The sequence below is a fragment of the Cottoperca gobio genome, chromosome 1 (assembly GCF_900634415.1).
Source record: "Cottoperca gobio chromosome 1, fCotGob3.1, whole genome shotgun sequence".
NCBI classification, from domain to species: domain Eukaryota; kingdom Metazoa; phylum Chordata; class Actinopteri; order Perciformes; family Bovichtidae; genus Cottoperca; species Cottoperca gobio.
In genome coordinates, this window is record NC_041355.1 from 16695029 (window position 1) to 16722758 (window position 27730).

Below are 27730 nucleotides of genomic sequence, written 5' to 3' on the forward strand. Positions count from 1 at the left end.
GATAGACAGAGAGAGAGAGCGTCAGGAGAAGAAGAAGAGAGAAGGACGGATGCAAGGCGAGGCCAGGAGCTGAAAACCTGATCTCTCCTATCCAGCTGTTGTCTTTATGCTTTTTATCACGCCATCATTTTTTATTACGATTCCTGCCTTTGTTTTTTAGTTTTTTTTTCTAAAGCCTGATATTTCCAACATTTCCGTCCTCGTGTGCTGCTGCGCCTCATCACGATTCTTCAAGGATATGCAAAGCGGCTGTCATCGCGTCGACGTTATTTCCCAATAAATGCAAGGATGTAATATTATCAACAATGACATACGACGACTGGACTTGAAGTGCTTTAGAAATCGACGGAGGGAGACAGAGCAGCTCGGCTCTGTGCATTCATTTGCGCCTAATTATTGTTTTCGCGTGTGATCGCGTATTTCTTACTACTTCCCTCATCCAATCGGAGCTATAAGGCCTGCAGCCCGCACCGTCTCTGAGCATGAAACCCGTGGGAATTATGATACCAACGTGACGCACAGTCACACAGCACAGCGGGGAAGACATCGAGCCTCGACAGGACGGAGGGAGGGTGTGAGGTCCAGCCGAGCGGAGCCCCACACAGGACACTGATCGCAGGCGGAGGACGCCCAGTTGTTGTCGGACACATCGCGCTAATGACTGCCGTATAGCCCAGCACCATTTTCCCCATTGCATTTTTTGTGTTTTTCATGCATCGGGCAGAGCGGAGCGGGAGAAAGGGAGGAGAGTACAGTGGGTGCACGAGGGCGCGGAGAGACGGGATGCGGGAGACGCAGTGAGCGAGGAGGAGGAGGAGGAGGAGGAGGGAAACCGGAGGATTGACGGTAAGATATGGATATAGGCTATGAGGATGCACCCCGCCCCTCATATCACTCTCTCTCTCTCTCTCTCTCTCTCTCTCTCTCTCTCTCTCTCTCTCTCTCTCTCTCTCTCTACACGCACACGAGCACATACATGATCAATTCCTGAGAAGACAGCAGAGGTGCCCCGCTCCTTTGCTGCTGCTGTCAGGGGCCATTTGCTCACTGAGGGACAGACAGGGATCTGATGCAGGCCCTCATACTGCTTGCTGCCATTAAAGCTGGGTCAGTAGTATAGGAGTGTGAGGCATGGGTGTTGTGAAATATTCATGGTCACGTGATTAGCCTCCTCTTGGTCCTGCAGGAGTGCAGGGAGAAAATAGTGTAATGACTCAGGGTGTCCCACACTGAGGGGTCAGTCACGAGTGGGCTGAATTATGTTCATTACACTCGCACACACATCACACTCCCTCATTGCAGGGTCTGGTACTGGTGCATTGAAAAGTAGTGTAAACACACACACACACACACACACACACACACACACACACACACACACACACACACACACACACACACAAAGGGGAATAATTGCAAGGTTTTGGTTTGAATTTTTTGCTGCCTTGGTTTGCTGATTCACCACAGATGGGAACACAGGGAGAAAAGAGACAGAGAAGGAAGAGAGCGCAGGCCGAGTAAGAGTCCATTATCAATATTTCAGAGGGGATGAGAGGACTGGGTCAGTGGAGGAGGCCAGGGAGGCAGGCAGGAGCGACCGTGAGGAAGAGAAAACAGAGAGAGAGGCATAGGAGAAAAGGAGACAAGGAGGAACACTTAGGGAAGGACGGAGGAAGAGGGATGAGAGGAGAAAGAAGTCTCAGTGGCTCTTCTGTCAGAATGAATATCTGATTTGTAACCTTGAGTGTGTGTGAAGGTATCGCTTGTGTAGGATGATTGATCTGAACTGATTTATATGTAGAAATGTTAAAGAACTCACATTTTAACAAGGTGACTCACCTTTTTGTGTGGTGTGTGTGTGTGTGTGTGTGTGTGTGTGTGTGTGCGTTTGTGCGTGTGTGTGTGTACAGAGGCAGCAAGGTTTCTTTCCATGTAGGGATCATTTACATCAACCACTGAGGAAAAAAAAAAGCAAATTGATTTGCTTAAACCACTCAGACACGCACAAATGCACACACACACAAGTCGCATGGATTTGACTTGTAAAACGCTCTTTATTTGTGTCTTTTCTGCTGGACCACCTCACTCAGGTTCCTATCGTGTGTCATTGCATCAGTTAGACACCCTGATTCAGTCTCTCTGCCTGTGCGTGTACGCAGGTCTGTGCAGAGCTGGGGGCGGATTTATCAGTGTAATATTAATATCGTGCTATGAGATCAGACATCAGCTGGATTTCACTTAATACAATATTGTAAGGCTGTAGCTAATAATTAAATTATTAAATGCGCAAAAATGTATTGGCTGATTAACCGTCAATGAATGAATAAAATTTGAACAAATGTTTCCCAGAGCTCAAGGTGACGTCAAGTTGTATGTTTTGTTTAATAAAAAACATTCACGATATGGGACAAGAAAAATCATATGTCAAAGAAAAGCATTGAATCAGTTGAATTTTGGCATTTTTGCTTTGAAAATGATTGAAATGAGTAATAATCACTAATCAAAATGGGTGCAAATTGATTTTCCTAAAATCGACTAATTGCTGTAATTCTGCTGTAGATCTTATATTTGTGTTTTCCTGGGACTGGTGGCAGCATTGCAGTTCAGATACAATAATCTGAGTTCATCAGACTGTCGTAGAAAATGAACCATCATGTGCATATTTTCTTTTTCTTTCTCAAAATCTTGTCTGCAAAATATCTCTAAGAGCACAAATATTCATATTTTTAAAACATTATATTACTAAATGTTTAGAATTATATGATATTGGTACATATCATGCGACAGTACATTTTCTGAAATTGAGGAACTGTTTGGATAAAATAACCAGGCAATCAGTGAGCAAAACACACTCTTAAAAAAAATTCAGTACAGCGTTTGGCACCCAAATTGGCTCTTCATCAGGTACAGAAGTAAACCATATACGTCATAAAATAACCAGACAGCAATATCTGCTTTTGGTCAACTATGGTGGTTTAAAACTACTGCATATATTCAAGGGATTATGGGATAATCCTTAGGGAGACACATTCCTGTCATCTCACGGTATATACGGTCCTTTAGCCTAAACGTAATGACATGCTCTAGCCTCTGCTGCCGTCCTGCAAACGAAAGCTGCTGGATCACACCTCCTCCGTCAATGATTTCAGAGAAAGCCGAAGCAGTTTTTGTAACCATGAATTTCAGTCACCCTTCAAGATCATAATCCTGTTCTTTATCCAGGACTTTGTCTTGTTGAAACAGCTCATATTATAGTAACAGGTTATGCTGACAAACAAATCACATTTAGAGGCAGGACAGGACATGCAGTACAACAGACGATGCTCAAGGTCGTAACTGCTCGAAATACTGTACACGTTTGTACTTTTCTGAATGCTCTGACACATTCTTATATTATACTTACAATAAGATCAGAAAAAGCTCACGTACACTACCCTTTTATGCTAAATTCTCGAACTCTCCATGACATTCGTGCAGCATTAAACTGTTCATGCGTAACTACAAACATGTGTCATGTGTTTAACATTAGCAATCCATTATGAATATTTAATCAACCCCAAGACATTTGGTTCCCGGTCACTTTACATATTGGAATTAACATTTTCCAGGAACTACAACATCTTTTTGACCTTTACTTTAGCATTTCCCTGCTGTTTTATTGTGAAAACTATGAGCAATATGTGGGGGTTAATCACAGTAACACAGTGTGCTATTTTTAAAGGATGAATCACATTTATTTAAACGTGTCTTACAGTATCACCATATTTACATGCCCATACGCACATTAAAATTGTTATTGTTATTGTGCCTCCTGTGTGGAGGTGGGCCACATGGAGAAATCACATAAGATATTATTTTACATTATGCTATTAATATAGAATGCAATATAGTGCATCTGTAAAATCATCTTATGGATGAAATAAACAGACAGGAATATCTTTTTTCAGTTAATCCAATATTTCCTAAAAGCAGTTCTGCTCTTTGATTTGCAAGTGTTGCCCACAATAGCCAAATACACTTAGAGGAGAGATATACTTAGTGAGGCAAAATCTCTTACCAACTCTATTTCTGTCCATACTGACAAGATCCTATTGTAGCGTGACTCCAATTTAAGAGATGGAAAACAGAATCTACAGTCCTCCTTCTGGGAAAAAAATGCATTTTAAAGTTCAGATGAAGCTATTACTGAGGCTTCAGCAGTCAACACAAAGAGGTCATTTTGTCATAAAAAGACAAAGCTTTTTTGGAAGAAAGTCACTTAATTGGTACAACTCCGACTGTAAGAAAAGGTTTCTGGTGACTGGGTCTAGTTAACGAGCCTCTGCATCGGTACACCAGCACGAGCGTGTAAGAGACGTTCATTCAGCACCATGAACTGAAGCAAACACTGTCACTACGGCCAGCTACAGGAAGCTCCTGCACTGAAGTGTAAATCTTGGCTAAAGCTGAACATTTTTCATTGGTTAGTACATCAATCCATGTTCTGCCCCTTATTCGGGTCAGGACGTGTTCATTTAATACATTTGAGAGTATTAACAATCGCCTCTACTGGCTTTCCATCATACTTTAATACTTTGATTGTGAAGCAGGTATGAAGTTGCATTACATGTGGTAAAGTCAATGAATTGAACATTTGTTTTGATGTTTTGACGTCTTTAGATTTATTGTTTACACTTACCAATAAACCGAAACCCAAAGATATTCATTTTACTATCATGTACAACAAAGTCAAATCCTCACATTTTAGAAGCTCAAGCCAGCAAACGTTGTTTGTCATTTTGTTATTGATTATCAAAGTAGTTGCAGATTTTCTGACAATTCACTAATTGTTGCATTCCTAGTCAACACCCAAATTGTAATTACCACTGAGAACATTTATTTTTTCAGAAAGCTCTGATATATCAGACTTGGCACTGAATGATAAGGAGTGCCTGAAAAACCAACCAACAAACATGGACACCTCACATGGACAAAGTCCCAGTTAAATGTAATTAATGTGCCTTATCAGGTTAAGGTTGGTTCCTACCGCTGAGAATCTTAAACAGAAACTCTGAACCTATCCGTCAGGATCACTCTGTAGTCTTGCGGGTTGTTTTCCCTGCGTTGAGTTGACTGTTCTGCGTCATGCTGTATGGTGATGAGGTAAAAACAAAACAGTGATAAATGACCAGAGGGTCCTGAAAGTCTCATATACCCAGAAAGTGCTTATAGGGCAATAATACACGGCGTGCTTTTAAGTCAGAGAGGGGGTGCTCAGGGCAAGATTACGATCTTGATAAATATGTGAGGAAACTTATTAATGTTTAATCAACCTTCCTGCTGTCTTTAAAAGAGACTCAATTCCCCCATGAAACTGATGTAGATACACACATGTAGAATTTTATGGGAAGCAAAGGACGGTTTTTGGCCTGATTGGCCATCCATATTTTAAATGTCATTATCTATGTTTAAATTTGTTAGCATTACACAGATATTATGTGAAACCTGGTGGTTAAAAAAACAGTGGATGACTTTGAAAATTACTTTGAAAACATGATCTGGCTACATCTGCAAGAAATGTACTCCCATTCCTTTTAATGCAGTATAAACCCTAACGCTCTCGGGGGTGTCCAACGTGCAGTGCAGGTACCGCGTAATGCTCGTAACTTGGCTCTGAGCATCGCTTGTGTTTTTTGCCTGCAACAAGAGAATGATTGACACAGGGCGACACCTCCATTCCCCAGAGTCATGCATCGACCAGACAAACATACAGGCTCTAAAACCCTGTAAGTGGCTTTGACTGCGGTGAGTAGGCCTCAGCCCTCTGGGAGCTGTAGAGGTCAATGGTCTGAAACAGGCTCGCAGTCACAGAGGGCACTGTAGTGTGTTTTAAAATCCTCTCTTAAGCCTTAAAATATTATTGACGGCGACAAGAACATTTTTGACATAGTTGTTATTAAAAAAGTATTTCAGCCAAAAAAGCTTTTGCCTTCACTGTGCTGTCGGAAGTGTAATCTCTCCGTCTGTCCCTCATCTCTCTCTCTCTCTCTCTCCTCTCTCTCTCTCTCTCTCTCTCTCTCTCTCTCTCTCTCTCACACACACACACACACACACACGCACACACATTCTTCATTAGGAACATAACACTACAAGGCTGTTTTGTCACTTTGGTGCTTCATAGTGATCCTGCCCTCAGCACTGAAGCTCTCTGTCCCAAAAGGGGGGAGGTTACTCTCTCGCTTCTCTCTTCGTCTCTCTCTCTCTTTCTCTCTCTCTCTCGTCCCCTCTCTCTGCTCTTCTCTCTCTCTCTGTCTCCTCTCTATCTCCTCTCCTCTCTCTATGCTATCTCTCTCTATCTCTCTCTCTCTCTCTCTCTCTCTGTTGATTTTATGGCGTCTGCCTTCAACAGTGTAAATCTCTGTGGCATAATTTCACATCAGTCTGATTTAAATGGCTTTCAGGTATTGTTTGCTTCCCACAACAGTAAATCAGTCAATGTTCTTTCTTATTTCTTATTTAAAGTTTGGAGTCAAACCACACAGGATTCATTTACCAGACTCTTTGTTTCTGTCTCTGTTTGACATCTCTGCCACTAAGGGCTGCATGTAAAGATTAATGTTAACTATCAAGGCTTTCATAAAATATTCACACAATGAGATTTCTGATAAATAATCATAAGTAATATTACATCACTTTACTGTAATGCAGTCTTAAAACCAGGAAATGACAACAATTATGCCATATTATGATATCCACAATCTGAGACAATATCTGGTGTCTTGTTACGATATCGATATAAAATTCATATATTGCCCAGCCCTCGTCCAAAACCCAAAGATAATAAATTGACATTGATTTAAAACAGAAACAAGCAGCAAATTCTCACATTTGAGAAGCTGGAAGCAGCAAATTTGCCATTTTTGCTTGATGAATTTAACACCCTGAAGCCGAACACAGATCAAACCCAACTTACTTGATTTTAAATTCTAGCAGACGTCCCAAAGATTCCAAAGATACCAAATACAACAGGCTGAACTTCTGACACATTTGTGTAAATTTATGCACAAGCTATGCGGAATATTCATGTTGATTAAATGATGGAGCCATAAAAAAAGATGGAGTCTTGTGTCTGAATATTTCACTTCATGAAGAGTTGTAACAAGCTGTTACAGACGGATGGGAATAAGGTGCTTTTGACAACCTTAAAGCTATCTAACGGGGCTAGAAAGGAGAGGGATTTATTTTCAATATAGTTGCTAATAAATGTTCTGTAAACACTGTTAGGTACATGCACATAAATGCAGTTTCTCTGTGTGTACTGTATGTGCTGCTGGTTGTGAGTACTACTCACACGCTCTCACTTAGAGACTGCTGCTCCTCCAAGTAGGCCGGCCGGTGGCCCGGGGCCCGATTTTGGTTGCAGGCAGGGAGCATGGTGCTGCGAACAGGGGGACTGGGTGTGTGGCTTTGTCAAGGCCCATCAGTGTCCTTGCTCTACTTACTCTGCATCAACACTTAAGGGTGTGTGTGTGTGTGTGTGTGTGTGTGTGTGTGTGTGTGTGTGTGTGTGTGTGTGTGTGTGTGTGTGAGAGAGAGAGAGAGCAGGAGAGCGGGGGGGTTGCAAGCAAAAGAACATGCTGCCATAAGGGTTTTAGATGAGATGAGACGTAGCTTGTGCGTGTGTGTATGTGATGAAAACCAGAGAGGTTCTCATTCTAGAGAGTCTTTTATGTTTATGTTTAGTGTGTGTGTGTGTGAGTGTGTGTGTGTGTGTGAGTGTGTGTGTGTGTGTGTGTGTGTGTGTGTGTGTGTGTGTGTGTGTGTGTGTGTGTATCACGTTGGTCCTGAGGCGTTTATTACAGTGTTGTTGGTTCAGTGGACCTAAAGAAGGCAGAGGTCTCTCTTCTCTTTCGTATGTGTGTCTCTGTGTGTGTGTGTGTGTGTGTGTGTGTGTGTGTGTGTGTGTGTGTGTGTGTGTGTGTGTGTGTGTGTGTCTGTGTGTGTGTGTGTGTGTGTGTGTGCGTGTGTGTGTGGATGTGTGTGTGTGTGCGTGTGCATGTGCGTGTGTGTGTATGTGTGTAATTGTGTGTGTGTGCGTGTGTGTATGTGTACGTGTGTAATTGTGTGTGTGTGCCCTGTACAAGTCTTTGAATGCATGTTGGACATTTGTTGAGGAGTGACCTAAATCTGTCTGCCATCATTACCTAACAAGAAGACGGAGAGAAAAGCAAGTCACAAACACAGGCAAGCACACATATGTATCTGATCACACGCACACACACACACACACACACACACACACACACACGCACACACACACACACACACACACGCGCGCGAACAGACAAACACACACATGCACAGGCAAACACTGGAGACCGTGCACACTCTGCAGCAGCAGATTGAAATGCTACGCAGGAAAAAAATAATAAATGTAATGTTGTGCATGATGCGATTCAGCCTCCATCCTCCCTTCTGTCCAGGGCCAACAGTTCAGTCTATATTAAGGAGTCATATTACTGTTGTTCTCTTGTGTCTCGTCCGCCTGCATCCCGTATGTTCCCTCGTAAAACTCCACCGCACAGCATCAACCTCTGATCACCTGCGCCCTCAGTCAGCTGTTTACCTCGTTACCCCTGCTGGGGAAGAGATCGTCTCCTCAACATCATTTATTTAGGATTACTGAAAAGTGGCCTAAGCCAAGCCAAGCCAAGCCCTCTCTTCTGTCTGTCTGTCTGTGTGTGTGTGTGTGAGGATAGAAAGATTAAGACTATTTTATGGGTCAGTGGCCACTGTTGCTCCTACCTAATTACGGACTTAAAACACGTACTCACATGCGTGTGCTTCCACTCACATACCCGCACCGATACACACACCCAGCACATCCATCTCTCGCTCCCTCAGACTGCACCGTGCTATCACCATGGTAACAGCAGATTGAGGACTTTTCGCTGCACCGAATGCTCAATTCTTATCTATTTCTCTCTCCTCTCTGTTTGTCTCTGTATTATTCTGTCCCCCTCCCACCCTAGCTCTGTTTTGTCACATGCACTCTTTCACTGTCAGTGTGTGTTTTAGACCATCTAACACACACAAACACACACACACGCACACACACACACGCACGCACACACACACACACGCACACACACACACACACACACACACACACACACACACACACACACACACACACACACACACACACACACACACACACACAGAAACTGATCAATCAATCTCACACTTGTACTGTTTCCTCCCCAGGCTCTCCTTACGCGGCTGGTGGTGTGACGTCCTAACTCTTCCTGCCCAGCATGGCTGTGTCCCTGTGGTTCCTGGGGGTGTGTGTGCTCACTCTGGCTCACGTCGCCCCCTCCGGCCAAGGTAATCTTCACGGCGCTGAGGGTAGTATCATGTTGAGGTGTCGATTCTCACACAGCAATCAACAGGATGAATCACAAAACAAATTTGAAAAGGAATGACATGGATGATGCCAGTGCTACGTAGATGCGTGACTCTAGTATAAGTCATTGTTTGGCAAAGTCGAAAAGTGGAACTCAGCCCACTGCCTGTAAAAAACAAAAGGCAAAGTCATCTTGTGACCTACATAAAGAAAAGCTCACCAGAACATTTGAAGTGTGCAGCTTGCCAAAGTGAATTTCTTCAGCAGACGCCGGTAGCTCCTAGTTAATAAACAATCAGTCATTCAGCACCACGGACAGTGACAGAACACCAGCAGCATACTGATCACACATATGTGTTCGCTTTAAATGTGGGTTTAATCCTGAAGCAGCAAACACCTTTTCATGTGCACATGATACTTAGAATAATGTGAACAACCGGATTAAGATAATAGTAATGTGATTTTCTCCAATAACCCTGGTTTACACGGATTAATATGGCAGGCAGGTGAGTTTACGCACACACAGAAAAATGTGACAGAGTGAAATCCAACCTTCAAAAGAATGAATACAAATAATACTAAAATCTTATTCCTGTCAATTTGTGTTTACCAGGATGTGACAGGCAGTAGTATAAGCTTTATTCTCCCACTGACGTTACGACACCATACATTGTGATGTGCCCGCGCATCACATCACATGCAGGTGTCACCGCGGAGAACACACTCTGTTTGCATCTGGGAATCATTCCACACGTCTTCATTTTAAAGAAACATGTGTTTTGCTTACATCAAGTGCAGGTATCGGCATGTTTAGAGTCAGGTAACCAGAGTATGGTGTTTAAATGATACTTGTTTTAATTGGGAAACTATATGAGTGTGTATCAACATACCTGCTCATTGCTAATTAAATCCATGGATCATTTTTGGAACAAAGTGTTTATTTATAGTTGTGTACATTTTAATTAAACACAGCTGCTTTGTCGGGGAGAAAACAAACTATTCACAGTTTGGCTAACAAACATAAGAATATATAAATCATGGCATCATGTGCATCCACATAGAGATGAATCTCCAGAAATAAACTGGAGAGCAGATGATAGTTTTAACCAAATTCATGATTAAATCAGTACAGCTTCACACAATAAGTAATTACATTGGCCCACAGGTTTAAAAATATGTTTTTCATGAGGTTTTGCTCTATTTCTTTCATTCATCAATCATTCATCATCCACTTTCATTGACCTTGCCACCGATGCAGGGTGGCCAGCAGTGGTTTGAACCAAGATAAAATTAGCTTATTTTGCCACCACTTTTTCTTCATCAGGGATTGCTCCTGTAATATAAAGCAGGGGTCGAGTGCTAAATCAATGTTCAAAATGTACCCGGAACAGTATTTAAAGGGAACTCATCCATTCTACAAATGCATATTTGTGTAATCACCATTGGGAGTACTACTTAGCATGTGAAAACTGTTGTTTTCTGTGCTTCTGGATCTTTCTAAAGTCTGAAAAAAATGATGAAAGATGATATCATCAGGGTTATCTCAATTCAGGCATTCAAGCTACACATTTATAAAAGACAGGGACTAAAAGTCAAGATATCTCAGACTCTGACCATTTGTTTAGCCATGCTAGTGACTGTTACTCAACAACTAATGGATAGACTGCCTTTAAATATTGGGCAGCCCTTCATGATCCCCAGAGGATGAATCCTACTGACTTTGGTGATCAAGTGACATGAGCTTCACTTTTGTGGTTTTCAGTGAAATGTCTCAATAACCTCTGGATGTGTTATTATTAACATTTGAGTGCTAATGTTAGCTTAACAAAAACCATGAACTGTACACTACCCAATAGTTAATAGTATAGTTTAAATTAATGAAAACAACCTACCCAAAATCTTGATAATTCTACCGCACTAATTTACCTCCAGGCTGCTGTATTTGGTTCAGATCACGGTATCTACGCTCAGTAAAGTCATAAAGCTCCGGGTACCCAGGAACATAGCCTACAGAAGGCCTCTCAATATAGACGATGGGAAAAACTCTGATGACTTCGGACATTTCTTCAGCTCTTAGTTAAAGTCTTTTCAACTTGGGGCTTTTAAGGCGCTCCTGCAAAAACGTGAGGCACATAGAGCTGAAAAACTTGAAGCGCTCAGCAACGCAAAAGCAGCAAGCAAAACGCCTCACTCTCATTGAAAACTATTTAAAAATGCCGCTGCAGGCTGCTAAAATGTGCTTTGTTTGATCGAGGCCTTAGTCTTGTAAAAATGTGTCTCTTGTGAGTCCTACAACTATATGGAAGCGCAATACTAAGTCACATTATTCCCTTGTTTCCTGTCTAAGACAGAATTTCACAAGGATTTCTGTCAACTGCATTGCAGATCACTGCAGTCTGAGAACAAAGTCAATGCTAATTGTACTTTACAATAAAACCTTTCTTCTTTTCTTCCTACCTCCACCCTTTACACTCTGCCTCATCTTACCCCTCACCCCGTCTTGCCCACCTCCACCCCTCATGAGCAGCTATGTCCCGGGCCGCCATGCCGTTTGGGCTGCTGCGCAGGGAGCTGGCGTGCGAGGGTTACCCTATAGAGCTGCGATGTCCAGGAAGTGACGTGGTTATGGTGGAGACCGCCAACTATGGACGCACCGATGACAAGATCTGTGACGCAGACCCCTTCCAGATGGAGAACACACAGTGTTACCTCCCTGACGCGCTCAAGATTATGGCCCAGAGGTGTGTATGTGCTGGGATTACACATCTTGTGTCAGAGCTTAAATCATACAGCAAAGATGCAAATTAGAATGTCACTATTGTGCCATTTGAGTATGTGCAAACATTTTGGAAGCAGTTAAACCAATCAATGAGCGCATCTACTGTTTCGTACATACAGTATGTGTGCGCTGCTCTTCGACATACGTGTGGATTCATGTCAGAAGAAACGTTAGACAAAGCCAATACTCGTTTTGTGAGCCGTGTGTACGTGCGAGTGCAGTAATCTCTCCGGCTGAGTCTGAGTGCCTGGATGCACCATTAGCTGTGTACTCAGCAGTGTTTTCCTAGAAGAATTGATCAATATTCAGCGAGAGAGAGAGAGAGAGAGAGAGAGAGAGAGAGAGAGAGAGAGAGAGAGAGAGAGAGAGAGAGAGAGAGAGAGAGAGAGAGAGAGAGAGAGAGAGAGAGAAGACAAATGGAGTGTCCTTTGATTCCCCTTTCCTGTCTGTTAATCACTCTCCCTCCCTTCTTTGTTTTCTCTTTGTGTCACCCCTTTCACTCTTCCTCCAGGTGTAACAACAGGACTCAGTGTGTGGTGGTCGCAGGGGTCGACGTCTTCCCAGACCCCTGTCCTGGAACATACAAGTACCTGGAGATCCAGTACGAGTGTGTCCCTTACAGTGAGTATTCATTTATATAAACACACATAAACACACACATGCATAAATGCACAAACATGATTAAACACAACTATGTGCATGTGAGATTTAACCTATTTTTGTGCATTGCATTTAGCTGCATTGTGTTGTTCTTATTACCTCTGATGTCGACTGTATCCCCGCGAGATTGATGGATAGAAACGTTTTTTTTTTCTCAGGGAGTGTGTGTTTGTGTGTGTGATTTTACAAATCGAAAGTTGGATGGAGAAAGTGCAGAGAGGGAAACTGTAGGACGTTTGCATACCGTATGTCTTCTGTATGTGTGTGCGAGAGTGCTCGTATGCACTTGCGTGCATGCGGCGTGTGTTTTCTTTTTCAGATTCACGCCACAGGAGTTGCTCTCTTTTCTCCACAGGAGCCTGATTGAGGGGACGAGAGATCGGGGGAGGTGGAGGGAGGGGAAAGGGGGAGGATGGGGGGCGGGGAGGGAGAGGAGAGGAGAGGAGAGGAGAGGAGGGGAGTTATGCTTGGGTCTCTTTTGTGCTTCTTCTTTCTTTTATGTGAACTATAAAGTTTGTGGTGAGAATGAGTTCCAAAGTCTTTATCTGTGCAATTCTTTCTTTCTTTCTTTTTTTCTTTCTTTCTTTCTCTCTTGCTTGCTTTCTTGCTTTTCTTTACTTCCCTTCTTTCACCCTCTGACTTCTCTTTCTTTCTCTCCCTCTTTTTTTCCTATGCTTGAGTAGAAGTGGACCAAAAAGGTAAAGACAAAACATTGTAGCATCTTGATCTCTCCTTACCCCCGACCCCCCTCTTTTCTCTCCTCTCTTCCTCTCTCTTACCATCTCTCTCTTCCTCCTACCCTAGGACGTTGTTTCGTAGTCATGCTGGATGTTGCCCCCTTTTTCATTTCCTATGTTTTGCCCCCCATTTTATCCATCTCTTGTTGTTGAAACCCGTCCTTTTATCCAATTTTATCCAGGTTCTGCACCTAGTCTCTCTTCTCTCTGTGTCTTTCTCTCTCTAGTTTCTTCCCCTCTTCTGCCTCTCTTGCTCCTGGTCGATCTCTCTGTCTCTTATTTCCCTCCCTCGGCCTCTCTTTGCACACACAAACATAAACACAACTGCTTACACAAAAATAAACATAATCTTCTTCTTACCTTTTCTCTCTTTTGCTCTATTTGCTTTTCACACACAACACCTTCCTTCCTGCCTTTCTTTCTTTCTTTCTTTCTTTCTTTCTTTCTTTCTTTCTTTCATACCAATCGTTCCTTCCAATCATTCCTTCCTACTTGTCTGATCATCCTCTTCATGCTTATTTTCCCTTTTCTTCCCTATAGGAAGAGCCCCTTATTTATCTTCATAGGAAAAATAAGACAAAATGTGTGTGATTGTATATCCTTCTGGATGTGTGCTTACCAAGCACTGCTTCTGTGTGTGAGTGTGTGTGCATGCCTATTTGCATGCCAGTGTGAGACTGTACAGTATGCATATGTGTTCATACAGTTATTGACATGTGGGTGGACCAATCGTTGTGCTCGGCGTAAACTAACCTGCCCTCTCATTCACTTCAAGGCAAAATTTAGCACCGCCTTCTGCGTCCCTGATTCTACCTCACACTCTTTTTCACTCTTTTTGCACTAACCCACACACACACACACACACACACACACACACACACACATGCACAAAGCACATAAACACACTCACACACCTTTCATTGCAGTGTCCCTGTTGTATTACTCACCACACACACACGCTAACAGTGTGTGATTTTCAACACGTTTACGTCTCTTCTGTTGCCTGCCTCTAGAGATCAGCACAGGTGTTTTAAATACCTCTCTCTTTTTCTCTTCATTCTTTTTTCTTCTTCTTGCTGCATCAACTGCATCTAATTCGATCCATTTTTCATGCATCAAACCATTTTCTCCCCGCACCTGCCTCCGCTATCTTCCCACTCTTTTCTCTCCCTTTCTTCCCTTCTTCCACTTCCCTCTTCCTCTTTTTTCACACATCCTGCTGTCTTCCCTTCCTAACTCCCCTCTTCCAGTTTTCGTGTGTCCCGGCTCGCTGCTCAGCATCCAGCCGGCCTCCTCTCTCCTGGAGGCGGAGCATCAGTCGGGGGCGTGGTGTAAGGACCCGCTGCAGGCTGGCGACAGGCTGTACGTCATGCCGTGGACGCCATATAGGACAGAAGTGCTGTACGAGTACGCCTCCTGGGACGACTACCGCCAGAACAGAGTCACCACCACCTATAAGTGAGTCGTGTGTACTGTGTACTATGTAATGCTGAAGATGTGAACTTAGGCTCTGGACCCTTATTATTGGCATTTTGGAAATGTAAATAACGATTAATCAATTCATCTAAAGAAAACCTTAAAGGTTTAATATAAAATTAAAATTATTATTATTCTGCGCTAATTTTACATTCAGTGTAATACAATCAAAATGGGAATAAAGCTACATTTACTTTCCAAAATAGAGATTAAAGCCCCTGAAAAACTGTTTTAAATTAACAGAAAACTGCGTGTTGATGTACGACCTGTAGGATGATAAGAAGCTGATTGAGAAAAGGTTTTAGGGCCTTTATCTTTCTTTTCCTAATTAGTTATTAATTACATCCTAATATTAATAATGTAAATTCGCATGTATTTCATAATTTTCTATCTTAGGTTGCCTAGCCGCGTCGACGGTACAGGCTTTGTGGTGTATGACGGCGCCGTGTTTTACAACAAGGAGCGAACGCGCAACCTGGTCAAATATGACCTGCGGACACGTATCAAGAGCGGCGAGGCAGTGGTGGTCAATGCCAACTACCACGACACCTCGCCTTACCGCTGGGGAGGGAAGTCAGACATTGATCTGGCGGTGGACGAGAACGGCCTTTGGGTGATCTACTCTACTGAAGCCAATAATGGACGCATCGTGGTCAGCCAGGTACAACAGGAAGAAGGAAAACAGATCGATGATTGTAAAGAGAAAAGAGAGCAGGGTTCTCTCATCTTCCCATGTCTTTTATTTATTTACAGGTGAACCCGTACACCCTGCGCTTCGAGGGTACGTGGGCCACCGGCTTCGACAAGCGTGGTGCGAGCAACGCCTTCATGGCCTGTGGCGTGCTCTACGCCGTACGCTCCGTCTTCCAGGATGACGAGGGGCAAGCAGACGGCCGAGTCGGCAGCGACATGGTGGTTTATGCCTACGACACCAGCCGTGGACAAGAGCTGCCCGTTCAAATACCATTCCCCAACCCTTACCAGTACATCTCCTCCATAGACTACAACCCCAGAGACAACCAGCTATATGTGTGGAATAACTACTACGTGCTGAGATACCCGCTGCAGTTTACACCGCCACCGCCCACTAAAGGTTTGTGGAACAAGTGCACTTGTGTATTTGTGGACATAGTGATGTAGAATCAACAGTGTTTGCGTCCCTCCAGGTCCGCTCTCCTCTCTGATGACGACCGTCCGCTCCTACACGGCAACTGTCGCATTGACCCCAGTGCGACCGTCGGCCTCTCACCCAATTGGGGTCATCAACCGAGGACCCTTTGACCAGCGGCCGATCACAGCCATGGTCCCTCTGACCCCACGTCCACCTCTGCGTGTCCCCATGGCTCCCGGGGGCCCCGGTCAGGTGGGGGGGTGCGAGGGCCGGGTTGCACGAGGGGTGCAGTGGCCGCCCACGCTGAAGGGAGAGACGGTGGAGAGGCCCTGCCCCAAAGGGTCACTGGGTAGGTGTGGTGTTCAGATGTGAGCATGCCAGTCTGTGTGTAGAGTGTGTGTGTGTCTGTATCTTGTTTCCCTTTGAAATGTAGTCGGATGTCCCCTCTTTGAACCTCAGATGAGAGAGAGAGGAAGAAAGAGGTTATAGTGTCAAGAGAAGCTGGGTTTGTCAACTCTTCCTCTCGCTATGCAGCTGTCTTCCTCAGCCCAGCGCTCCCTCTGACCCAAAGCTGTTATGCAGATTATGTAGATAAGCCTGTGTTGCATATTACCTTGGACATGGTTATAGCACAAAGGTGAGGATTTCACCGGGGAATAATCTAATATAAAACCATGTTTATAGCTGGACACGGGGGTTGTCTTATGAATAAATTTAATCAAATGTATTTATTTATTATTATTTATTTACTTTATTATGAATACCAAAACAGAGAGAAAAGGATAAATCGTGTGGACTTAAACACGATGCTAATGTTGCTTCTTGCTGGATGTGTAAATAGGAAGCTTTTTTGTTCACACTTCACTTTAATTTTCTCTCCAAGTCTCCAATAGTTTTTGATCCTACACACCTGTCACTGAGACGCTATGGTGTGCAAACAACTGTTTTGAAATTGCTAACACATCAGCCATAACTTCATAAAAGTATATGTTATATGTGGGTTTCTTCCCCTTATTATACTTCTGTAAACAACTTACATTAATACAAACTAAACCCTTAGCATCCATTGCTGAACTTTGTCAGAGGTATATGCAGCTCATGTTTTTAGGAATGTTTTTTCAGTTTATATCATGGATAAATTCAAATAAACTAATTTCATTGACAGCCGTGTCTTTCATTAGTTATTGAAGACATTCATATTTATTCAAGTGACAGTTCTTAGACAACACATTTGATTATTTTATCTGCTACTAGTAGTGTAAATATTGTAAGGCTTTTTGGGCTGCATGCAAGGGTGAAAGATGCATGGACATGTATCTTTCATGTGCAAGGAGAAACAGGAGTGGCAAAGCACCTCAGGTCGTGTAAAACATGAGCTGTTCTTTCTCTTTGGACAGTCTGTTTCATCCTGTCTGTCTCTGCAGGTATTGCTTCCTATCAGTGCATGCAGTCTCCAGTGGGCTGGAGCTCCAGAGGACCTGACCTTTCCAACTGCACCTCTCCCTGGGTCAGCCAAATTGCACAGAAGGTTAGTCATACACGAACAAACACACAAACACATACACACACACACATGCTGAGTCAACGCACTAAAGCCAGTTCTCTCTCAAATGTCAAAATGTTTGACATTACAAACACCCCCGCCTCACTCCAGATTAAGAGTGGAGAGAATGCGGCAAACATCGCTGGGGAGTTGGTCAACCTGACCCGGGGGCGGATCTACGCCGGTGATGTCAGCATGTCCGTCAGGCTAATTGAACAACTATTGGATATCCTGGACTCCCAGCTCCAGGCCTTGAGACCGGCTAATAAAGAGTCAGCGGCACGCAATTACAACAAGGTAAATTGTTCCTGTTGGTGCAGAAGTGTACTTGACCTTTCCTGGAAAAGAGAGCAGAAATGTCAGTGATGATGAATCTAACAATAGATGTTTTTTTTCTTTTCAGCTGCAGAAGAGGGAGCGCACATGCCGAGCTTATGTTCAGGTAAGACAGACAGACAGACAGACGGACAGACAGACAGACGGACGGACAGACAGACAGACAGACAGAAAGACAGAAAGACAGACAGACGGACAGACAGACAGACGGACGGACAGACAGACAGACAGACAGACAGAAGACAGACGGACAGACAGACAGACAGATAAATAGATAATCAGTAGAAAGAATTAAACACTTTCTGTCTTTGTCTCTGTCAGGCGGTCGTTCAGACAGTTGATAACCTGTTGGGTCCTGAGGCTCTGGTGTCCTGGGCGGACATGGGCAACGTCGACCAGTCACGCTCAGCATCACTGCTGTTAGACGCAGTAGAGAAAGGAGCATTTCTATTGGCTAACAATCTCTATGAAGGCCGCTTCAGTGACAGGGCAGCAAATGTTGGTACGTGCTCTCTCTCGCTCTTTCTTTTGCTCTACATGTTGTTGTGGAGATTGCCAGCGTGTCTAAGCTGTTGTGTCTGTTCCTGTGTGTGCACAGATCTGGAGGTGTATGTACTAAACACAGAGGCAGACATACAAGACCTGACTTTCCCTCACTCCTACGACAGCGACAGCATCTTGCAGATATCATCACTGGCTCTGCAACAGTACAGCAACAATGGTATGTGACACACACCTAATCAACATTTCATACAGTGACAGATCAGCATTATAAAGTACATAGGCCTAGGTTGTTAAGCCAGATAGCACACTTGCCAAACCACCCGATTTTCTTGGGAGACTCTCGTTTTGCTTTGCCCTCTCCCAGTTTCCAGTGGCGTGTACAGACAGGCGCAGGGGCAAACATTGAATACAATTGATGAATATCTGATATATGACGATTATACCATCAAATTCATGCCAGAGGGGTGAATTATTCTGTATTCTTTACTGATAATTAAAATGGAAAGTATATAACATAAAAATACTGTTGCAGTATACTTATTATTTTGTTATTTTAATTCTTTAAAAGTCCCAGTCCCAGATTTTGGTTGGCAAGTATGCTATAGGTGGGACAAGTAACAGGCTGTGGAAGAAATACTAGTTTTTCTTCACATACCAAAAACCCAAACATCATAAACTGTAAGAAGTCTAACTGTCTCTTGTTGAATGTGCTCTTCACTATGTCCGCCTCTCCTCTGCAGGCCAGGTGAAGCTGGTCCTCTCACTGTATAAGAACCTGGGCTCCTTCCTGACCACCCAGAACTCCACTCTGCGGCTCGGATTGGGGCTGGGCCAGGGATCGGAGGCCATGCGTAGGAGCCTGGTAGTCAACTCCCATGTCATCTCTGCCTCTGTGCACAGAGGATCCAACAGAGTGTACCTCTCCGAGCCTGTGATCTTCACCCTCAGGCACCTGCAGGTCTGTTTGGAAATCAGCTTACTTCAAAACAATGCTGAGAATGAGCGTTGACCTTTTGTGCAGAATCTGGTCTCTAAGTATCCTTTGTGTTTGGTGTGTGTTTGTCTCCACAGCTGGAGAACCACTTCGGCCCCAATTGCTCTTTCTGGAACGGAACAGGTGTTTCTGGGAGTGGCAGGTGGTCTACGCAGGGCTGCCGCCTGTTGCACACCAACAACACACACACTACCTGCGCCTGCAACCACCTGTCCAGCTATGCCGTCCTCATGACGTATCAGCAACCTGCTGTAAGTAACGCACACCACTAAAAACAACACGTAACAGTGTTTAATTCACCTTCACCACAGACTGAAAGCACATTTAAGCTACAGTGTGTTTTTTCTTTGAATTGCATGCAGCTTCGCTCATACAGTACAGAGGGACAATGATAGTGTAGCAAAATGTCACTCACTCACCCGATACAACCTATGAGACGTCTGTATGTTTCATTTTACAAATATTTAATTAATATTCACATAGCACTTAAAACAGACATGCACAAGTTCCACCCCCTCCCTGCATTTAGCATTTGTGCATATGTATGAATGGCACGTGTTACACATTATTACTGCCACTACTACTTATTTTCAGTTGAGCATATGCAAAACTTTCAAATCATAAATCCAGCTCCATCCTCAGCCAACAAAGGCTTCACCTTTATGCACCCATTTGCTGTAGCACAGTTGGACTTCACCCTCACCGTTCTTTCCAAAATGTTGTTGAAAAATCAAACACAGAGGGGGTGATAATTATGGGTCGTAGCTGTAAGAGCGAGAGAGAGAGAGAGAGAGAGAGTGATAAATGCTGCGGGCTATTATGTCCTGCCATGAAATTGAATTAAGTGTTTCTGTGCAAGATGTTCTCTTTGTTGGGTGTGATGTTATTCATTTGAATATATGTTATGTAACACACAGGGACACGCAACCAGAGGCAAAGACACACGAGCAAAATATATCTATCACAAACCTGCATCTGCAGCTGTTCCTACACGTGTACTCTTTAGGATCACTTTAATAATCTCTCTGCGTCTCTTTCCCAGTTCGGGGTCGGTGTGGAAGAGCTTCTCGTCTATGTGGTTTCCTGGGTTGGCATCTCTGTAGCGCTGGTGTGTTTGGCCACCTGTCTTACCACCTTGTGCTGCCAGGGGGCACCCTGGCACACAGACCACAGCACCATCCACTGCAACCTGTGGGCCAACCTGCTCATCACTGAACTGCTCTTCCTTGTTGGTGCCAACAAGACGCAATACACGGTGAGTGCTCGGACATTACTGTTGAATTTAAAAGCATTTTATTAGATAAAATGTTTACCCTAATAACCTGGAGTGTCTGAGTGTCTCCCCTTAAGGTAGCATTTTTTAAAACATTCCTTCTTCTCCATCTAAATGTGCAGGTTGTGTGCTCCATCATTGCTGGCCTGCTGCACTTCTCGCTGCTCTCAGTGTTTTGCTGGTTGTGTCTGGAGGGGGTGGAGCTGTACTTGCTGCAGCGGGAGGTATTCGAAGGACGTAACTCCAGGAGAAAGTATTTCTACCTGTGTGGCTACTCTATTCCTGGGCTGGTGGTGGCCGTGTCCGCAGCGATAGACTTCCGAGGCTACGGCTCAAAAACTGCGTACGTTGATCAACTTGTGTGTTTGTATGTGAGCACATTTTGGATGGGGACCGTTACTTTCCTACACCTGTATATCCCGAGTCAGCTCACAGAATGACTTGGTTGTTTTGGAGGTTGATAGTTTACTGTGATTTGTGTGTGTGTGTGTGTGTGTGTGTGTGTGTGTGTGTGTGTGTGTGTGTGTGTGTGTGTGCGTGTGTGTGCGTGCGTGCGTGCAGATGCTGGCTACGAACAGACAATAACTTCATCTGGAGTTTCCTTGGACCAGTTGGTGTCGTCATCACGGTGAGAGTCATCAATGTGTAACGACATCATGTAGATTCATTACACATGAATACATGTGAAACGATGTTTGTTGTTTGTCATCTTTGGCCTCAGTTGAACCTGGTTGTCCTGGTGATGACCTTACTTAAGATGCACAGCACTGCTGCTCTGAAGCCAGACTCCAGTCGCCATGACAACCTGAGGTAATTTACAGTGTCTGATGCTGATCTGCTGCCGGTGATTATGTGTAGCGCTCATTGTGTTTCATTCACACAGTCACAAGTGAAACAGGTTGATAACAACAAACTCCTTACCTTCCTGTTGCATTTATTCTGTAATATTATTATAATGTTCATCTTTTATATATATATATTGTTTTACAATACTGTTCAGTGGCCCAAAACCTGATTAAACCAGATGTAAAAATTGAAACAAAACTATAAAAATGAGTTTGAAAATGTATGTATATTTAGCTGGAGACAGTTTGTTATCTGTGCATTATGAGAAAGTGAAGGTCAAACCGTAGCTACGCTGCATAAACGAAAGATAGAGAGGGAACATTGCATTGAACAAAGCAAAAAAGGAGAGCTAAACAATAGTGGTTGTACAACAACATTGGCATTCTGATATATGTGGATGTGTGCAAGCTGTTCTTGGACTTGGTTGACATTGATATTAGTCACACACACACAAGCTCTCTGTGTGCCCCTGGTTGAGCTGCCCTGTAAAGTAGAAGAACGGTTAAACCTTCTCTCTGCTATTTAAAACTCGATGACCTGAACAATCGAATTAGAAAAGCATTCTAACAGATTTAGGAGAGTGAACTCTTGTTGAAATAAAATGTGATTTTCAGGGCGTGGGCGGTGGGCTCCCTGACGCTGCTCTTCCTGCAGAGCGTCACCTGGTCCTCAGGCCTGATGTTCCTGTGTGCTCCGTCTCTCATCCTGGCTTACCTCTTCTCCTCCCTCAACACCGCCCAGGGCCTCCTCATCACCATACTGCACTGCACCCTTGCCAGGAAGGTCTGTTTCTGTCATTGTGTAACTGCAGGACTCTGTTACATCATCATTTGTGACCAAACAGTAACACATTTGAATTCCGTGTAGGGTCAGAAGGACTATGGCCGATGTCTGCGCCTCTCGCAGTGCTGCGCCACTTCTTCTTCTAGCTCTCCGGACTCGGTGAAGGGAGCTGCCCTGCGGTCCAATAGCCGCTACACCAGCAGCCAGAGTCGGAGAGCTACAGCTAACAGACAGGTACATTACAACACACTGTTCCTCTGAGTCTCTAGCTCTTTGTCTCTTTGTCTCTCTTTGTCTCGCTGCGTCTGAGTCAGTTTGACCTTGTGTGGAATATTTCTGTTCCAGAGTCGTATCAGGAGGATGTGGAACGACACTGTTCGCAGACAGACTGAATCGTCTTTCATCGCTGCAGACGTTAACAATACACCGACTCTCAACCGGGGTAAAGGTTTTTTTTCTTTTAAATGTCAGCGTTGCCTTTTCTATGGAAGCCCAGAGAATCAAGTGAGAATCAAACAATCTGGTGATTTTTTTATGTTTATGACTTGAACAAATGAACAAATACAGATCAGGATAATCCTTCAATTCCTTTAAAGAAATGTTGACTGTCAAACAGATGGAAAAAGATCCATCTGATTTAAGTCATATACACAGGAGAAGAAACAATTGAAATCAGACTAATTATTTTCTCACTGACCTCTGAGGGCTTTCGTTTTCCTCTGTTGTTCAAGAATGTTATATTTATTTGTCACCCTCTCTCCTCAGCTGCTTTGGGTAACCACTTCCTTACAAATCCAGTGTTGCAGACTCATGCTGGAGCTTCTCCTTATGACACGATGCTGGCGCAGGGATACAACCAACCCTTCACCTCCACAGGTATGTTTCATCGCAACGTTGTGATTCTTCCTGATTTTGAGTCTACGTTTTCTACACAGCTTACTCACTGTCTCTCTTTATGTTGGTATCTTTTACTGTCCTTTTACCCTGCAAAACTCTTACGCCACATTTAAAAATGCGGACAATACAGATATCAATATCGTAGAATATCCAAAAACTAAATTATTCTGAAATGATATATCTGCAAATTTACGTTTATTACATCAATTAGAATTTTTTGTTATTCAAGATTTGTGACCATGATATGTACAGAGCAGAGCACTTACAAAACTTGTAAGTGCTCTCTCATAAATAAACTGTAATGGTGACAGTTTTCTAAATTAGCTTATACATTACTTTACAGGAATTTCCTGTTCCTTGCCGATAGTAGCATACATTACTTATAAATGCCGATAACTATATATCTGTGATGAGACACTAATGGCTCCACTTAAGCTCCTGAATTTCCCTGAGTGGCCTCAGACTTTTGCCCAGTACAGTTTGTCATTTTTATTTTTCTGTACAGTCTGAATGTTTGGAATTAAAAGCTGAAATGTTTTAGTTTTATACTTGTGTGGTGTTCCGTTTCTTTGACCTTGAAATGTTTGTCTTTTAAATGTTTTTTGACACTTTCCCTCTCTGTCTCTTTGTCATAACGTGGACCAGTAGGAACCTTCAGAAACAAGCAGAGTATGAGCTCTTCTTTATTGTGCTCACTCGAATCATTGAGCGCCACTTCCTTGTGCAATTAAAAGACTATCTGTGCAACATTTGCACACAGTGATAATTCATACACCATGAATACATAACATACATCTCTCTCATGTGGCTGCATAACCGAACATTTCATCAAAGAATATTGTTAATATCCAAATCTCAATAGGCACATGACCCCTAAACTCTGCTCATTCATTCATACGTTCACTCATGTACATCTCTGGATGTAAATCTTTGATGGTATCCATGTTTGGTAATTTCATCTTCCTGTTTCTTCCAACAGAGGGTGGTGTGTCCCAGAGCCAGGAGTCCTGTGGGTTGGACAGTGTCTGTCTCAATGGCGGCTACACCCCCAACAGCTTCACGCTGCACGGGCTGGGAACCACACCCGGGTCCCGAGCTGGAGTGGTGGGCAGCACTGACCTTCTGCGGGAAGGAGGAGTTGGGATAGGAGGTGATGACATCTCCCCCGCCCTCCTCACCCCCCACGGGGCCGCAGATCTGGGCAGCGGCACTGGAATGCGTCATAACCTGTCTGATGCCGCGGCGCTGGAAAAGATGATCATCTCAGAGCTGGTGCAGAGCAACCTCAGACCCTCGGCCGCCATGCCTGTTCCTCCTGAGCGCTACGGAAGCCTGGCGAGGCCTCACCACCTTGACAGGGCGGCTCTCACGCACACTGCCACTTTGACTCGACACGCACAGCCAAGCCAAGACGGATGGGCTTCCACCATGCAGCCAAACACACGCCCCAATGCGCAAGAGGGCTGGGCGCATACGCGGCACCACACACAAGACGCTGAGACACATTCCACAACACGTGGACAAGATCTTGCCACAACGCCGCGCTTACAAGATGGCTGGTCCCACTCACGAGTTCCTGGAGACCATGAGTCCCGTGAGCTGCTTAAAGACGGGGACAGGTCGTTGCAAGGAACTCTGAGTCGCCGCGGGCTCCAGGACAGGCAGCAAGCGCGCCCCCCTGATGTTCAGGCACGGCCTTACTCCACCCTCAGCCGCACACCTGGTACTCTGTCACGCCACCGCGGGACAGTGGAGCCAAACGGAGGGACAGAAAGAGACAGGGAGAGAGACAGGGAGAGAGACAGGGAGAGAGACAGGGAGCGTTACCGGGACAGGCCCCTCCCTCCTCCTCCTCCCCCTCCCCCACAGGAGTCTGAGCCCTTGTACAAGGCTCTGGAGGAGCCATTGCTGATGAAGCAAAGGGAGGCCGGCGTGGAGACATGGAGAGGTTGCCAGGACAGAGAGAAGGACGAGACATTTCTCTTAAAAAGAGAAGAAATGATGGACGAATGGAGGGGAGGAACTGAGAGAGGGAGGGACGAGTCTTATTCCGCCCAGACGAGAGACGGAGAGATGGACGAGTGGAGAGCTGGGGCGGAGAGAGGGAGGGAGGATATGCTGGAGAAGAGAGGGGGAAGGATGGAGGTGTGGCGGGGAGGATCAGAGACAGACCAGGAAGAGACTTTTATAACTCAGAAGAAAGATTTTACGATTGACGGATGGAGGGGCGGGATCGACAGAGAGAAGGATGAATCCTTGTTTTTGAAGGACAGAGATGGATGGAGAGCAGGGATTGAACGAGAGAATGAGAAGCAGAAGGACCGAGTGCTGGATGTGTGGAGAGGAGGGATGGATATAGACAGGGAGGAATCTTTCCTATTCGACAGCAAAGATGGCGGTCTCGACGGGAAGAAAAGAGGGAAAGACAGAGGATCTCTTCGATACCACGGCGAACGAGAGGATTCTGACAGTTTTTCTCTGCCTTTGACTCCTGACCTTGACCTTGACCCTGACTCCTCTCCTATCTACGCCCGAGATTCAAACCCCTCCCCGCTCTACCCCGGAGAGCGACGCTCGCCTCCACTGGGTATCTTCCCCCGAAGCTCTCCCCCGACAAATATCTTCGTTCCTCGAGACAATAACTCGCCTCCAAACAATCTCTACTCCCGCCACTCCCCCCAGGTGTACAGCCGAAGCAGCTCCCCTCCTCGCTTCTACACCCGCACCTCCCCTCCGACCCTCTCGTACCCCGACAGCAGCCCTGAAGGTCCAGAAGAGGTCAGCCCCACTGGCCAGCCCCAGCGGCCCGCCCTGGAACTACCCTACAGCCTTGGACGACCCCCGCTTGGCCCCCGGCCCAATCACCTGCAGACCTTCTACCAGCCGCCGCTGGCATCCAATGGAGAAGCAGTGTACACAGCAGAGCCCACCTCGGAGGGAGACGACGGACAGATGCAGCGGGTGACCAGCCTGTGACTAGGGCGGTGGTGATCGGGGCATAGAAACCAGGGATGATGCAGAAGATGGGGATAATACCAAATAATGATGATCAAACTGATGGAAATTTCGATAATTATGATATTAAAGAGGATAGCGATGATGGGTGCTGAAGGTAATGATGATGACAGTGATGGCTCCTCCCTGCTTCTATCTCCCGATCACCACGAGACTTACCCCTTTTCATGTTTTGTTACTTTTCTATGACTGTGATCCATTTAAAACTCTTCCTCCTCCACTTCCTCTCCTCATCCTCTCTTATCCTGAAACCCTGCTGTGTCTTCCCGTCTCATTGGTGCTTATCCTTATTGGCCCATCGTCTAAGTTTCTATTGGTTCGTAGTCTGGGTGTCGCCCTTTCCTGTAGCAAGCAAACAGTGTGTCAAAGAAGCACTTGTGTATTGCCAAAAAATCCTTTCAAAGAACATGTGCATGACTTTATAGTGGCTTTACAAGGCTACATACTGTAGGAGGAAAGTGCTGAAGTGTGTATGAGTGAGTGTGCGAGAGTGCGTGTGTAGCTTGATGAGCATGCGTGTGTGTAAGGATGAATGTGTGTGAGTGTGTGTATATACATCATTCTTGTATAATTAATGTATCACAGTGAAGCATTTTATCAATATCAACTGGGGCGCCTCTTACACAAATCCCCTCCTACTGATTTTGAACTCTTGACCAATCCCATTTCACATCAAGACCAAAACCTCCGCCCCCCGCCGCCCCTCCGCCCCCCGCCGCCCCTCCCTCTACCTGCCACAAACTGTCGGTGATGGAACTCGTTGCCATGGAGTTTGTCATAGCAACAGAACTCTTGACTCCAGAGCCAGAGATCATATGAAACCTCAGAACTTTTCTGCAACCCCCTGAGATCCTTGTACATATCGACCTCAAGTGTTCTGATTGTCTTGTATTGCTATTGAAGTTCAAGTAAACATGTGAAATAAATGTTACTGTCTTTCTCTTTGTATGGATGTACAGAGAGAGGGAGGGTTTCTCAACAAGGAGGACAATATCCACGGTGGAAAAGTGGGGGGATGAGAGACTGTTGATGCATATATTGAAGAGAAAGACTGAATCAGACAAATAAAAAGATTAAAAATACTGTAACAGACAGTGGTTGAATGTAACTAAATATGTTTACTCAGATACTGTACTGTACATAAAGTACTTTTACTTCACTAATGGATGGTTTACTGAGCAGCCCCCCACCCCCCCGGCCTTCAACTCATAAATGTACTGACTAGGAAGAGACTCAAAATGACCACAAATAAACATAAAACGACTACATAGAGACATAAACAACTACTACACTATACTACAAATAGATACTAAACAGCTGCAAAGAGACACAAAACCACATAGATGCATGATGACTACAAAGAGACCCAAAACAACAGCAAAGAGACGCAA

At 44.6% G+C, this 27730-nt stretch overlaps 1 protein-coding gene across 5 annotated transcripts; it reads left to right on the top strand.

The window, feature by feature from the left end:
• Positions 1–27498, top strand: LOC115008257 (adhesion G protein-coupled receptor L1). Of its 5 annotated transcripts, none has more exons than XM_029431741.1 (26): positions 2–846; positions 9247–9366; positions 11913–12126; positions 12676–12785; positions 13508–13522; positions 14812–15019; positions 15434–15698; positions 15791–16130; positions 16204–16497; positions 17573–17676; positions 17803–17988; positions 18095–18133; positions 18349–18529; positions 18626–18748; positions 19272–19489; positions 19603–19776; positions 20568–20780; positions 20921–21141; positions 21360–21426; positions 21520–21608; positions 22259–22427; positions 22512–22661; positions 22773–22869; positions 23193–23303; positions 23970–23993; positions 24304–27498. In XM_029431741.1, exons 2-26 carry the CDS (start codon positions 9297–9299, stop codon positions 26298–26300), a joined length of 5679 nt encoding a protein of 1892 aa, XP_029287601.1. In that variant the 5' UTR covers positions 2–846; positions 9247–9296; the 3' UTR covers positions 26301–27498. The 5 variants fall into 5 exon arrangements, with proteins under 5 accessions (XP_029287636.1, XP_029287601.1, XP_029287610.1 ...); XM_029431750.1 differs by having other exon boundaries at positions 23973–23993; XM_029431768.1 differs by lacking the exon at positions 23970–23993.
• Positions 27499–27730: the final 232 nt, after the last annotated feature.

Excerpts from the sequence above, each read along its gene's own strand:
- LOC115008257 (XM_029431741.1), top strand. The coding sequence starts at position 9,297 with ATGGCTGTGTCCCTGTGGTTCCTGGGGGTGTGTGTGCTCACTCTGGCT. Across the intron at positions 16,498-17,572 it reads CTGCCCCAAAGGGTCACTGG|GTATTGCTTCCTATCAGTGC; the intron begins GTAGGTGTGGTG and ends CTGTCTCTGCAG. Across the intron at positions 22,662-22,772 it reads GAGCTACAGCTAACAGACAG|AGTCGTATCAGGAGGATGTG; the intron begins GTACATTACAAC and ends TTTCTGTTCCAG.